Source organism: Thermobia domestica, chromosome 13 (genome assembly GCF_964235325.1).
Source record: "Thermobia domestica chromosome 13, izTheDome1.hap1.1, whole genome shotgun sequence".
Classification (NCBI taxonomy): Eukaryota; Metazoa; Arthropoda; class Insecta; order Zygentoma; family Lepismatidae; genus Thermobia; species Thermobia domestica.
Genome location: NC_137466.1, coordinates 60,721,320 through 60,733,960, shown reverse-complemented (window position 1 = coordinate 60,733,960; position 12,641 = coordinate 60,721,320). Strand labels below are relative to the sequence as shown.

The 12,641-nt window shown below is 33.2% G+C and overlaps 1 protein-coding gene across 1 annotated transcript in view; it reads right to left on the bottom strand.

Annotated features, from left to right (window-relative positions):
* Positions 1 to 277: 277 nt before the first annotated feature.
* The window catches only part of LOC145668167 (proline-serine-threonine phosphatase-interacting protein 2-like), a 46,096-nt gene continuing 33,732 nt past the window's right edge, over positions 278 to 12,641 (bottom strand). The window contains exons 9-11 of the mRNA XM_081735788.1: positions 11,788 to 12,073; positions 9,640 to 9,845; positions 278 to 2,416 (exon numbers count right to left, since the gene is read on the bottom strand). Coding sequence (XP_081591914.1) covers positions 2,279 to 2,416; positions 9,640 to 9,845; positions 11,788 to 12,073 — 630 coding nt within the window. The 3' untranslated portion in view covers positions 278 to 2,278. The remainder of the gene's footprint in view (positions 2,417 to 9,639; positions 9,846 to 11,787; positions 12,074 to 12,641) is intronic.

Below are 12,641 nucleotides of genomic sequence, written 5' to 3'. Positions count from 1 at the left end.
GGCATTGGAGTGACAAAAAATGAATTGAAAAGTGTAAAGGAAAAAAAAAATATATGACACAAGCAGAAATGAATATAGATGAACGAGAAAAAAACACCAAGGAAAATCAGACGCGATGTTATCGATCACAACTAACGCTAACTGAGGTCCAACCACGGATCCTTCACACAAGATGTGAGAGCTCTACTACTGAACTACTCTATTTGAACCACAGTGTTACAAAATGAGCATTCTATTATTGAGATACTGTTCCCAATCGACACTTGATTTACAGATCATAAACGCAGATGATGAACTACGATTCTACTTTACGTTAAAAACTTGTCCCAAAACATCATACACAAACCATTTCAAAATGGTTTAACGAAGTACAAGATTCTCAGTACATTTTCTCTTCTTTCTTAATTCTGTTGAGGAAAAAAAAAAAAAAACATGAGTAGATAGAACTACAACTTCTTCAAATTCAACGTCAAAGAATTTATTTCACCGGGAGTATTTTCTAATATTTATCAACTATGTTCAAGTTCTCACCATTTGTTTGACAACTAGTCATTTTAACACAACTGTAAATACTTTCAATAAAAAAAATCACAACCGTATTATTAGGTATCTTAAGTGCATTGTGTAGAAGTTGATACTATTACAAGTTTATTTAATTAAAAAAAAACGTAGAAATAATTAAATCCCGAATTATCTTGTGCGCTCAAATTTAATATTAAACAACTTGAATCATCAACTAAAATAAAAAATGGTAAAGTATGTATTTTAAAAAAATGTTTCTATATTCTTTTTCTAATAAGCAATTTTGTAAAATAATTTATCATAAAACTTCCAGAATAATTTCAGAAAGAGAAATACGACACTTTACCAATTATACTCAAATGAAATAAAAGCCACAAACTAACCTACACTGCATAATTATTGTAATCAATATTTTAGATTTCGCACAACCCAAAATTATTTACACGTTTAAGTTTTGCACAACCAATTAGTAGTTAAAATAGAAGTTCCACACAACCTAGTAACCTTAACATCTGAAATTAACTTAAAAAAAAAAAAAAAAAGTTAGGTTTCTAGCACATATATAGTCTCCAAGCAAAAGGACATACTCACCCCACACAAATTCTTTTGTCAAAACTCTGGAAGAATTGATTAACTTGAATCCAAACATATTTCTTTGACGTAGAACAAAATAACTATCTGAAGGTTACTACAAACGACACTGAAATTGGTTTATCGTTCCCAATTTGCTCACACACAAGTATACACCAACATATAAATGCACAGAATGAGTATGCACTTTTGTCATCACACTTTCATATTGTAAAACTTTCAATATAAAGCTGTATAGCGTGTAACAGTAATTACTTTGTCTCATTATCCGATATATTCATGTTTGTTTTAACAAAAACATAAGATCCAGAATATTACAAATAATAAAATAACTCTAAAAACCAGGAAATTCGAAAAGTTATCTAAACAGTAAAATATCTTTCTTACAATATGTGAAACTACATATTTTTACTGAATTGGAATCGTAATTACCGCACTCTTTAAAGTTCTTCATGATCTACTCTCTTAACAATATTTTTTCTATCTTTTTGGAATGCTCTTTACCCGTGACAGGCAGGAATTTTCTTCTTTTTTTGTTAAATACAAAACTTCACTTGTTAGACGAAATCTCACAAAATGTTACACAACACAAACTGTTTTTGAGTATTTCAAACATGAACAATCCTGAGGATTCAATTATAAAACCAAATGCAACATTCCCTCCAGTATAACTTAGAGAGTACATTATCAGAAATTCTTCCGAATCCATTTTAATGTGTCACGTAAAACACACACACACACACACACTACAGATTGATTTGAAACATTTTCAAACAACGATATTACGAAAAAAAGAATTTCTATTTCTAAAACTAAACCGTACATGTTGTGTTTACTATTCTTCACTACATGATCTTAGTGTTTACACGGATGGAACACTTTCATGTTGAATATCTACTATTATTAAACTTACATTGGTATATTAGGTTTCTTCTTCATTGGCAAGGTAGATAATTTGGCACAATTTGTATGGCATAATTACGAAAAGGATGTCTCTCTCATACTAAGGCACCAACTATACAATCTCTGAAGCATAAAGAAAACATTAATATTTGGCAATTTTTCTTTTAAATTGCAATTATTTTTATATTACACCAGGTACATTCTTTCCTTCCTTCTCAAGCATAAACATTTCAATATTTACACGTAAAATACACAACCATTATCATTCTACTGGTCCCAAATAGTTTGCTGGGAAATAACCAACCTTTCCAGTTGATGTCTCTACTTGCCACCATTCTGCGTTGAATTTTAACAATAAAGTGACAAGTTCTCCTTCCTGTAAACTTAGGTCTGTGTCATTCTGAAATAAAAGGTATTGTCAATAAGAAAAACAGTTTTACTGTTAAAAGTTTTAATACAACATTTCAAAATATAAAAATCACGTTGTAACACGAAATAATCCGTTTCATGGTAAAATTTTAACCACCTTATATACACATACGAAGTAAGGTTTTAATATTTACAAGCGTTCTCCGGCGAATAGGTGAGCGGTGTTTTGTGACACGAACCAGGACTGTATTAACCCAAATTTCCACACCTAGTCTAATCGAACTCTAAGCAACTTCTTCTTACAATATGCACTTAGTAAAGTAATCAAGGGACAGAATTCTATCTGAAAACAATTTCTGATATGAGTTACAGACAAGTTGTTACAGTTCTGATTTATATCTTATTAAATATACAGACATATTCAAAGTAATTTTATACTTACATGGGACGTTCATTAAAGATTTTCCATAACTTAGTTGTAGTTAATGTAGAACACTGAAATATTACATATGAATTGATACATATTTCTATAGGTTATGAGGAAAATTTAATCTTTTAACTTCTAATATTTTATATGCTACAGGCACAAAACTGAACGAAAGTGTAAAAATGAATCCAATTGAATCTCGAACGCTGATCTTCACTTGAGACGCCTCACACCAAAAAACACCTGAGAAGAAGAAGAATCAGACTTATGGAGAGAAATGATGTCCCGAAGCGCTGCCATTATCAGTTCACATGTGGTGGGATTTCCCTAGAAATGGTCCCCATTCCGTCCGCCATTGAAGACACTATCAGACAAATGAAAGCCGCCATCTTGGAGGATCGCCGCATAACCATTCGCCAGATAGCTGAATATGTCAAGATTAATATGGAATCTGTGAAAAAAATTATCCACGAGCATTTGCACATGCATAAAGTGGTTCTCCAGATACTGACACGTTTCCAAAAGCAGGAACAAGTCACTTAGTCCCAGGAACTTTTGATCTTGTACAACAAAAACCAGGACTTTTTTTTTTACAGACTAATAACTCGGGTTGAATCGTGGGTCCAGTCTAAACAATGAAAGCATTTTCCTGTAGAAATATTAGTATATTTCATCAAAACAAAAAGGCGTGCAATGCTGATCAAAGGTGCTTGTATCCTTCAAGACACCGGTCCAGTTCACAACTCGCATACTGCCCGGATAGAACCACGATCCTGTGGGTATGAAAGATGTTTTTGTCGCTTTCGTTCTGAAAATTTCGATGTCCAAGACCCTCGCCCTTCGCAGTGGGTGACCAATTATAAAAAAAGTGGGCGATATCCTGGAAAAAACCGTGCACGACCGGTATGTAAGCAGTAACGACATCGCCAAGAACCTAAACATCATCAGTAAACAGTGTTCAACATTTGGAGAAAGCTAGCTATGAAAAGAAATTCGGCATTTGGGTGTCACACGATGTAATTAAAAAACTTGAACTGATTGAATTTTTATCTGTGTATCTCTACGAAATCAATCTATTTTTCAAGCGGTTGATCACGAGTCATGAAGGATAACTTATGACAGCAATGTAGCAAGAAGATGGTGGTCGAAGCGAGAAGCTCCACAGTCTGTGGCAAAGCCCACACTGATGACCTGAAAGGTTATACTGTACGTTTGACAAAATTAAAAGGGTGTCGTATACCACACTGACAACGGCATCCATCCTTAACGACCCGTCAGAAATTGAGAGAACTTGGCTGCTAAAGTTTTAATGCATCCACCGTATAACCCGGACATGACACCGCCCCATTATCATTTGTTGCGACCTCTTGAGAACTCCTGAATGGTGTTAAGTCAGTTTAAAAGAGGCCTATAGAATCACGTGTCAAATTTCCTGACTAGAAACCTAAGATCTGCAGGAACTGGATTATGGTACTGCCGGAAAAATGGGTCATCGATCAAAATAGTAAATAGTAAAATGCCTTTGCATATGTGGTTTTATAATGTTATTTTCAAATACCAATAAATATCTTATTAATTTTGATCTACAAAGGCGTAATGCATCCTAGACAACATGACTGAACAAACAACCGATAACTTTAAGTAACATTTCCCCTACAGCAATCATTTCTAAGTGCCCAATGTAAGCGTTACAGCAGAGACCCTGAGTAGTAGTAAGATGTAAGACTGGAAACGCACGAGGCAGGTGATAAGTGTTTAGATGGTATTGGCAATCATGATTATATCAGCATTGTGCCTGTAAGACTATTGACTCCTTTATCAATATCTTCCCGGCGGGAGCTCATGTGGTTCGGATTCCACGTTAATCAGTAGGTCCACGTCTCATATAGCCTCGCTGCTGAACGGGACGTAAAACTCAAAATCACCTCACCTCCTTTATCAATATCCTTATTTGCCTACTGCTTCCACCACAGCAGGATGCTCGGTCTGCTTCGTACGTCTTTCAGTTGGATTTAGGGAGAAGCAGACTGTGACGTCACAGAATAAGTGACTGCAACGGGAATCGAACCCAAGTCACTAAGCTTACTGTGCTGATAAGTTAACCACCGCGTTACCTAGTCTATCCTCCACAAACAAATTCTGATACAGTAACAGCACTCAGCTGTTGACGCGTAAGTAATATTCATTTATGGATATTTGCCTGGAAAGCTGTTTCCTATTGAACCATAAAATTCCTGAATAAAAATAATTACGCTCAATTAAAAAAAAAAAAAAAAAAAAAAAAACCGAAAGGAAAGGAAAGGAAATTTGTAAGTTTTACGTCCCACGGATATGCCGGTTAAGCTAATGAGACGGTGATTATGAGAAATGAATGAAATGGTGGAAAGAAACAGGAGAACTCCGAGAAAACCAAGCACACGGTGTATATCCACCACAAAGCTCACTTGACGCGAGCTGGGATGGAGCCAAGGACCCCATGCATCAGAGGTGAAGGCTCTACCACTAAGCCCCGCGGCCAATTTAAAATAACTAACCGCAAAAATAAGTAAAACGCTATTTACCATGAAATAATGTAATTATTGGTTTCACAATGTCATATCAACTAGGAATGGGCAAAACCGGCTTTTTATAAAAACCGGTTTCTAGAAAACCGAAATCCGAAAAAAAACATTTCTATTTTCCTCAAAAACCAGTTCGGTTTTTCGTTTCCCCAAAACCCGATTCAGTTTCTCACCAGAGTAGAGTTTCGTTGTTCCCCAAAAACCGGACTGTGTTTTGTTTTTAAACATATCGGTTTTTAAGTATATCGGTTTCGATTTGCACTTCCTTTTTATGAACTGAACCGGTTTTGAAGAAAACCGAAACCGGATTCGGTGAAAACCGAACCTGTTTTGAAGGAAAACAATAACCGGTTAGGGTGAAAACCGAACCGGCTCTGGAGAAAACCGATAACCGGTTTCGGTGAAAGCCGAACCGGCTCTGAAAAAAACGATAACCGGTTTCGGTAAAAACCGAATAGGCTCTGGAGAAAACCAGAAACCGAAAAATCTGTTTTTGTGCCCACCACTAATATCAACTATTATTTGAATATTTTCTTTAGTGTATACACTAAATTTTCCAGAGGAAGTGAGAAAGGTGTCAGAAGAATTACATTCTTTTCTCACCAAATCATATTTCGATTTATTTATGTTTCGTCCATGTATCCTAAAAATTTCTGGACGATAATGTAAATCTCTACTGAAAAACGGTTGATTGATGTAGGCATTGTGTTGGAATCGTCTTTTTTAGAAACTGAAGAAGCTGTTTGTAGTTGGTAATGATACGATAGTAATAAAGATAATGATAACAGTTATCTAACAGTATATTCTGGAATGCTGTGATTTGTTAGAAATAAAGTGTAAGCAGTAACTTCGAAAATGTAAGAATATTATTTACGTATGTGAGTTTAGAAGTCTTTTTTAAAAAAGTAAGAATTTACATTATTTCATCGACTACTCAATTATTCTTTTCCCTCTGTTTCCTACATTTGCAAGTTTTTTTCATTCTTCATATCTTTTTCTTTTTTTTTTAAATTTTTGTCAACATTTTTTTAGAGTACAAATGTAGGTCCACTGTATGTATGTATTCTGTAAACTATAGATTCCATCAGCAAATATACAGATTGACTGCATGCCAAAGCACCCCCTAAAGTTTGAAAATCTGCATTGTAAGCTGGATTCCACCTTGAAAGATATATATTTTTAAGTATAAAGGTAGGTTCAATGTTCTTACATTTAAGTTATTTAATATTTCATTAATACTATTGTGTTTTCTACATAAAATACCACGAGACTTGTTACATCTACCACTAGCTGCCAGATTAGACGAAGTCTGGCACCGCATATGAATTATAATGTAATGATATCACGAACTATGAATGAATGAAAAAAAAAAAAAAAAACATTAATTTTATGCGTGAAAATCAAAATGCTAATTTTGTTGGTGAAGCTGAACTTTTTTTTTCTTGTAACACCTTAATAGTTGAAGAAAGCTGGAACATGCAGAGCATTATGTTTAAAATTACAAGGGTAGAGCTTGTAAACTTTATTATTGGAAACATGAAATATGTCCTCAGTATTTTCTATGTCGGCAGAAACACGCTGGTAAACAACTAAAGCAATACCTGTGGTGATAAAACAATGTGTTTCTCAATAGATAAAACTAATATTTTAGTTAAAATTACGAAAAAATTTATGGCAAATGCCTTGTGGTTAATTAGACTTCAGAAATATTTCTTATTTTTTCCGCCAATAGAATATGACAATATTTTTCAGAAAATGTCATTTGAACTTTCCTAAAATTTCGCAATTTTAAAAATACGGTATAATGGCCGTTTAGCTAAGTAGAAAGGCAAAATAGCTGAGGTACAGACAGTAACTCTTATAAAAAGACCAAGTTTTCAACCAAAAGAACATCCTTCACTCAATCGCCAAGCATCGAGTCTTAGAATTTTGGAGTGACAATGAAGAAGACTATACGAAGCAATCACCAATATAAAAATTAAAAACACTAAAAGAGAGACTACTGCCTAATGAAAGGTTAACAATGTCAACAATATGATAAGTATGACATTCAAACACATAAACCGTCTATTTGCATACCACATGATTTTGGGAAGTCTCTAAAATGACAGGCAAATTTTATACTTAAAAATTCAGTTTGCTTTTAGTATTCAATTCATTGATAATTATTGTAGTGTTAAGTACGTATATAGAAATTGTATATTACGCAGTTAAGATTACATAATGTACTAGGTATTGAACTGTTTAAAGTTGAATGCTACCATTATTACGAAAAAGCTTCCTTACTATCTTTCTACATATTCCTTTTTTTTTTTTTTTTCTTCTTTCTTCTTGAAAGCCATCTGTTTTATTAATAAAATATTGTCATTCGTGACAATAAGAGATTGTAACCACCACTCCTTCATTTCATTTACTAATTTACTGACCGTTTTGGTCATAAATATCCCATGTTTCAAACATATCTTAATTTTTATTTTTGAGATTGTTTCGCTGTACGTGATAGTAAGGAACTACAAACAGATATTTTTTATCTGTGTTTTGATTTAATAATTTCATGGTGTAGAACTTCAGCTTCATTATAGCATTTACTAAAAATCTTTATACAATATTTCACACTTACGAGGAGGGAGAGAGCTAAATACGTTGGGAAAACAGCTGCTAAAGTGATAAAGAGAAGCAACTTGATTGGTGTAATGTAACTGGTTAAATCGCATTTACATTTTTACAGATGTTTGCTTTCATATAAAGTGTTTTCTAAATTGTGTTTAAATTGCACTTTTTCTTAAAATATGAATTAATCTAGTTAATGTTTTACAGAAAATTTTTTGAAGTAAGTGATCTACTGTATTGAAAAACTACGTACTGATTATAGTAAAGCTCATGCTTCCAAGTTTAAAGTACTCTACATGTTACCTGTTTTATTCATTCTTAATTTGCTTGTTTCCTTTAAGTTTCAGGGATATGGAAAATGCTGCGGTTGCGCTAAGTTTTATCTATGATTTACATGGAACGGGACGTACGCGGGAGGATTCTAATTATAGCAATAATCAACATTTTTATACATTTTGACACTGTTAATTTGTATGCGAATATTTATGAACATTAGTTGTTGTTGAAATGAAAGAACAGAGTTTTGGGGAAATGTTTTAATGTGTGTTTCTACTTATGTACGATATAGATGACTGATAGAGTTTCTGTCTAATTTAAGTAGATTAATACGATTTTTTTCGCAATTACTTCCGACTTCAGAAAGCGGGGCAGTTTTCATTTATGACTTGAACTAAGGTCAAGGATTTATGTATATATATATATATATATATATATATATATATATATGTATATTTGCGGTGAAATCGTAAGAACATGTACACTCATGTCCAAAATTATTGTCGCATGTCAATAAATATGTTGTTGTAGGAATATAATTTGATAACGAATTCGCCCAGTATTTTTTACAATGTTAATATGTATATAATTGGCAAAGACATGTATGTGGCAAATATCATGTCAAAAGAGCAGTAAATAAGAACAATAAAACGAAAATAAAACTTCCTTGTCCATTTAGCAACATTTTGTTTTACTCATTCTAATTTTCGTATTTATAATTCTTTTCCTATGAAATTTACCACAAATATACATTTTCCAATTATACACATAGTATCAGTATTAAAAGTACCCTGCCAAATCATTATCAAATTATATTTTTACAAGAAAACAGTTATAGATATGCGACAATCATTTTGGACATGAGTGTACCTATGAATTTAGTTTACTCATCATATTTGTCAATGCATGATTTTACACGACGACTTCTGAAAGGTAGCTGACTTTAGTATTTGGAAATAATTTTAAAGACAAAATTATTATATATATATATATATATATATATATATATATATATATATATATATATATATATATATATATATATATATATATTAACGGTATTTTGAAAGTCATTTGAAGAGTAATGAACTAAAAACACAATCAAGGGCAAAAGTTTAATAATTAAGTTCAATAGCGTCCGTAACAATATTGTTAGGTATCTAATATTTTTAAGAATGCTTTTCTTTAATTTTATTTTATTTTTAAGGGTTATCAGATTAGATTCAATCCCCTTCAATTCTGGTTTACAATTAACAATTAATTGCTACCATAAATTCAATTAACCTTTCAACTATGCAATTAAAGGAGAAAATACAACTACATTTATTTCTAAAATCAGTTTCTAATAAACAATTGACTTTTAAACATAAAATTACTTACGCGTGCTTCATAAGTGTACAGCACTTTCAGTGTGTTACCAAATGATTCATCCAATTCAACTGGAGCATCTGGAGTTTCAGAGGTATTGTTCTGAACACTTTCGTATAAACTATTATTTCGTATTAAACTTCTTTCACCGGCATCTGAACTTTCAGTTTTTTCTGGAAATGTAACGTATTCATAGAAATCACTGTCTCTAACAACATCTAAAATGGAAGAACAAGAAATTAATATAAAGTAACTTCAATGGTTTCGTTAGTAAAAATACACAAATAAATAAAATAAAAATATTACCTAAGACTTGAAATATAAATTAAAAGGAAAGCATTTCACCGGTTGTCACAGTAAATACTGCACTATTCGATCTTTACATACCAATAAGTCTTACGTTAGCCTCTCCAGAACCACACAAAGAAGAAACATGGTAGTCTCATCAAAGAAGACTCAACGGAATCAAAGAATATACTTTACTAGGAATTTTTTAAATTCATTTTTACAAGCATTTGTATTTGGTTTATAAGATCTTGGCTGTAAGCTTTTTAAGTATGTACATTTTCCGTTTACAAGGAATTGGAACATGTAAAAATGCAAGAACGAGGACGTAACATCTGCAAACACAAAGAACCGTCGATTCTGAGTTTTTGTGTTTTACATCCTTGTGCCACATCGAAGTTATCAAGAACAGAACCTACTACTAACGTGGGCTCCGATTCTCAACCGACGGATGAATCCAGTACAGTTGATGGATGCACACACCCCATGCAAGGTCAAGTACCACAATGCAAACCGTTCCCCATCACACTATCTCGACACCAAGAGAAAGAGACTGGACTTGAGTGTACCGTCCCGTTCATCAGCGAGGCTATATGAGACGTTGACCTACAGCTTCCACATGATTTCCAGTTGCGAAAGAAATTCGGGTCCCCCACGCCAAAGACGCGTACGTCAAAAGAGGGAGACCCAAGAGAGAAGAGTTGCAGGACACGCCACTGGTCATGGCTGAGTATCGATTTAGAAAAGACAGGAGTTGTCCTTAAACAGTAACCATGATAATATACAACAAATGAGTTTCGTTTCACAGTGCGTGAAACTACGGTAAATTTCCAAACTAGCTGAATTCGATACTCAAACTTGAAGTAGTACATCCATAACTACTGGTTACAACAGAGGAATAGATCAAATTTAGAGCATGTTGCTCGGACGCTGAATCCATATCAAAAAGCCATTACTCTCCATCCCTTACTGTGTTTGTTCTATGGCGATAAATGCTGAACTAATCAGAAGCACTTCTGGTTTGAATAGATGGTTAACAGAAAAAATAGAATACATTCTTGGGAAGCTGGATCGATTGCAAAAAAACATCATCTCGATATCTCCTACCGCTTTTGCGCTATGGGAATCAGTATTGAAACCGGACGTAGTAGTAAATTTTAACAATTTCCGGTTTTGGTGAGTTTTGTGATACGTTGAGATCGTAAATCAATTGCAGAAAACAGCTTGAAGATTTTTTTTTTTTTAGTATTTTTTTGTTCTATAGGAATAAATGTTGAAACGGGAAATGGTTAATTTGAACCACGTCCAGTTTAATTAAAGGTGCTTCTTGGTATCTATTACCATTTCTGCTCTAGGAAATCAGTATTGAAATACTAAATTTGAAGAATTCCAGTTTTAGTAGTGTGTTGTGAATAGTCATGATATAATGTTTGAGACGATGAATCGTTTGCAAAACACCGCTTCTCGCTATTTGTTACCGTCTTCATTCTGTGACGATAAACGTTAAAACTGGAAATGGCTAATTTGAATCTCTTCCGGTTTAAACAGAGGGTTAATGAAGGAGATGGAACCTATTCTTGGGACGCTGAATCGAATGCAAAGAACCGCTTCTCGATATCTCTTACAGTTTTTGCTTTGATACTTGTCAACAGACGGATAAAGCCATTCTATTAGACTTCAGACATTTATGTATATAGCATAGTTTGGAAGTCTAAAAAATGTGAAGTACCAGGTAAGTGTTTTCCAAGTACTTATAGTGTGTACCAATTGAGAACTCTTATTAGTATACAAACTTTAATTGTTAAATTATTTTTATAAAAAAGACGAAAAGTAACTGAAAATGTACTAGAAGTACTGAAAGCATTTTCACTTTACCTTCTGATTTGCCGACACATGTAACAGTACAATTCTCTTTACTCTCTTCCCTTCCAACTTGTTCCACAACAATTGGCCTGGATAAAAATGGAATCCTGGAAGCTAATCTAACTCCAATTTCTGAATTACTATTCTGATCTACTTTGTACAGTTGAGAAGTTTCGTCAAAGGTTTCAAACGTAATTGATGTAGGGCGAGAAGATCCTGTGCCATTTTGGCTGATGAAATTCTCGATATCTAACGCTGTATTACATTTTTCCAGAGATCGGCGCATTGTTTCATAAAGCTGTAAAATACAAGCAAATATAAATATTAAATTGCACCGAATTAGAAATAATGAAGAAAAATATCTTTCATATATATCAATATTTGCCTTGGAATAATTTAGACGTTCTTCACCAGCCATACTTCTAAGGTTGAGCGCCGGTGTCCAGGAATTCATATTTATATTCCGGTCTGTCCTTTACTCAATACTAAACCGTCATTTACTTATTTATAATAAATCACTCTTTACATTAAAAAAAAAATCTGGATTCAACTCACATGTCCCTGTGAGGAAATTGCCAATTTATAAGTTCAGAGTTCGATTCTTTCTAATGATTAAAGGTAAGTACCCACGAGAGAAACACAAAAGGTGGTGGTGGAAGGAAAAATAAGGAAGAGACGTGGTCAATCCAGAGATTCGTCTACACAAACTAAATTGTAACATGAACCACATTGAAATTCGCTAATTAGCAACATGTACTGTAGCAATGAAATATTATTAATTCTACCTTCTTTTAAAAAAATTGTAACAACAAAATAATTGCACTTTAGTATAAAATTATGCTACAAAACAGTATGTTAACACAAAC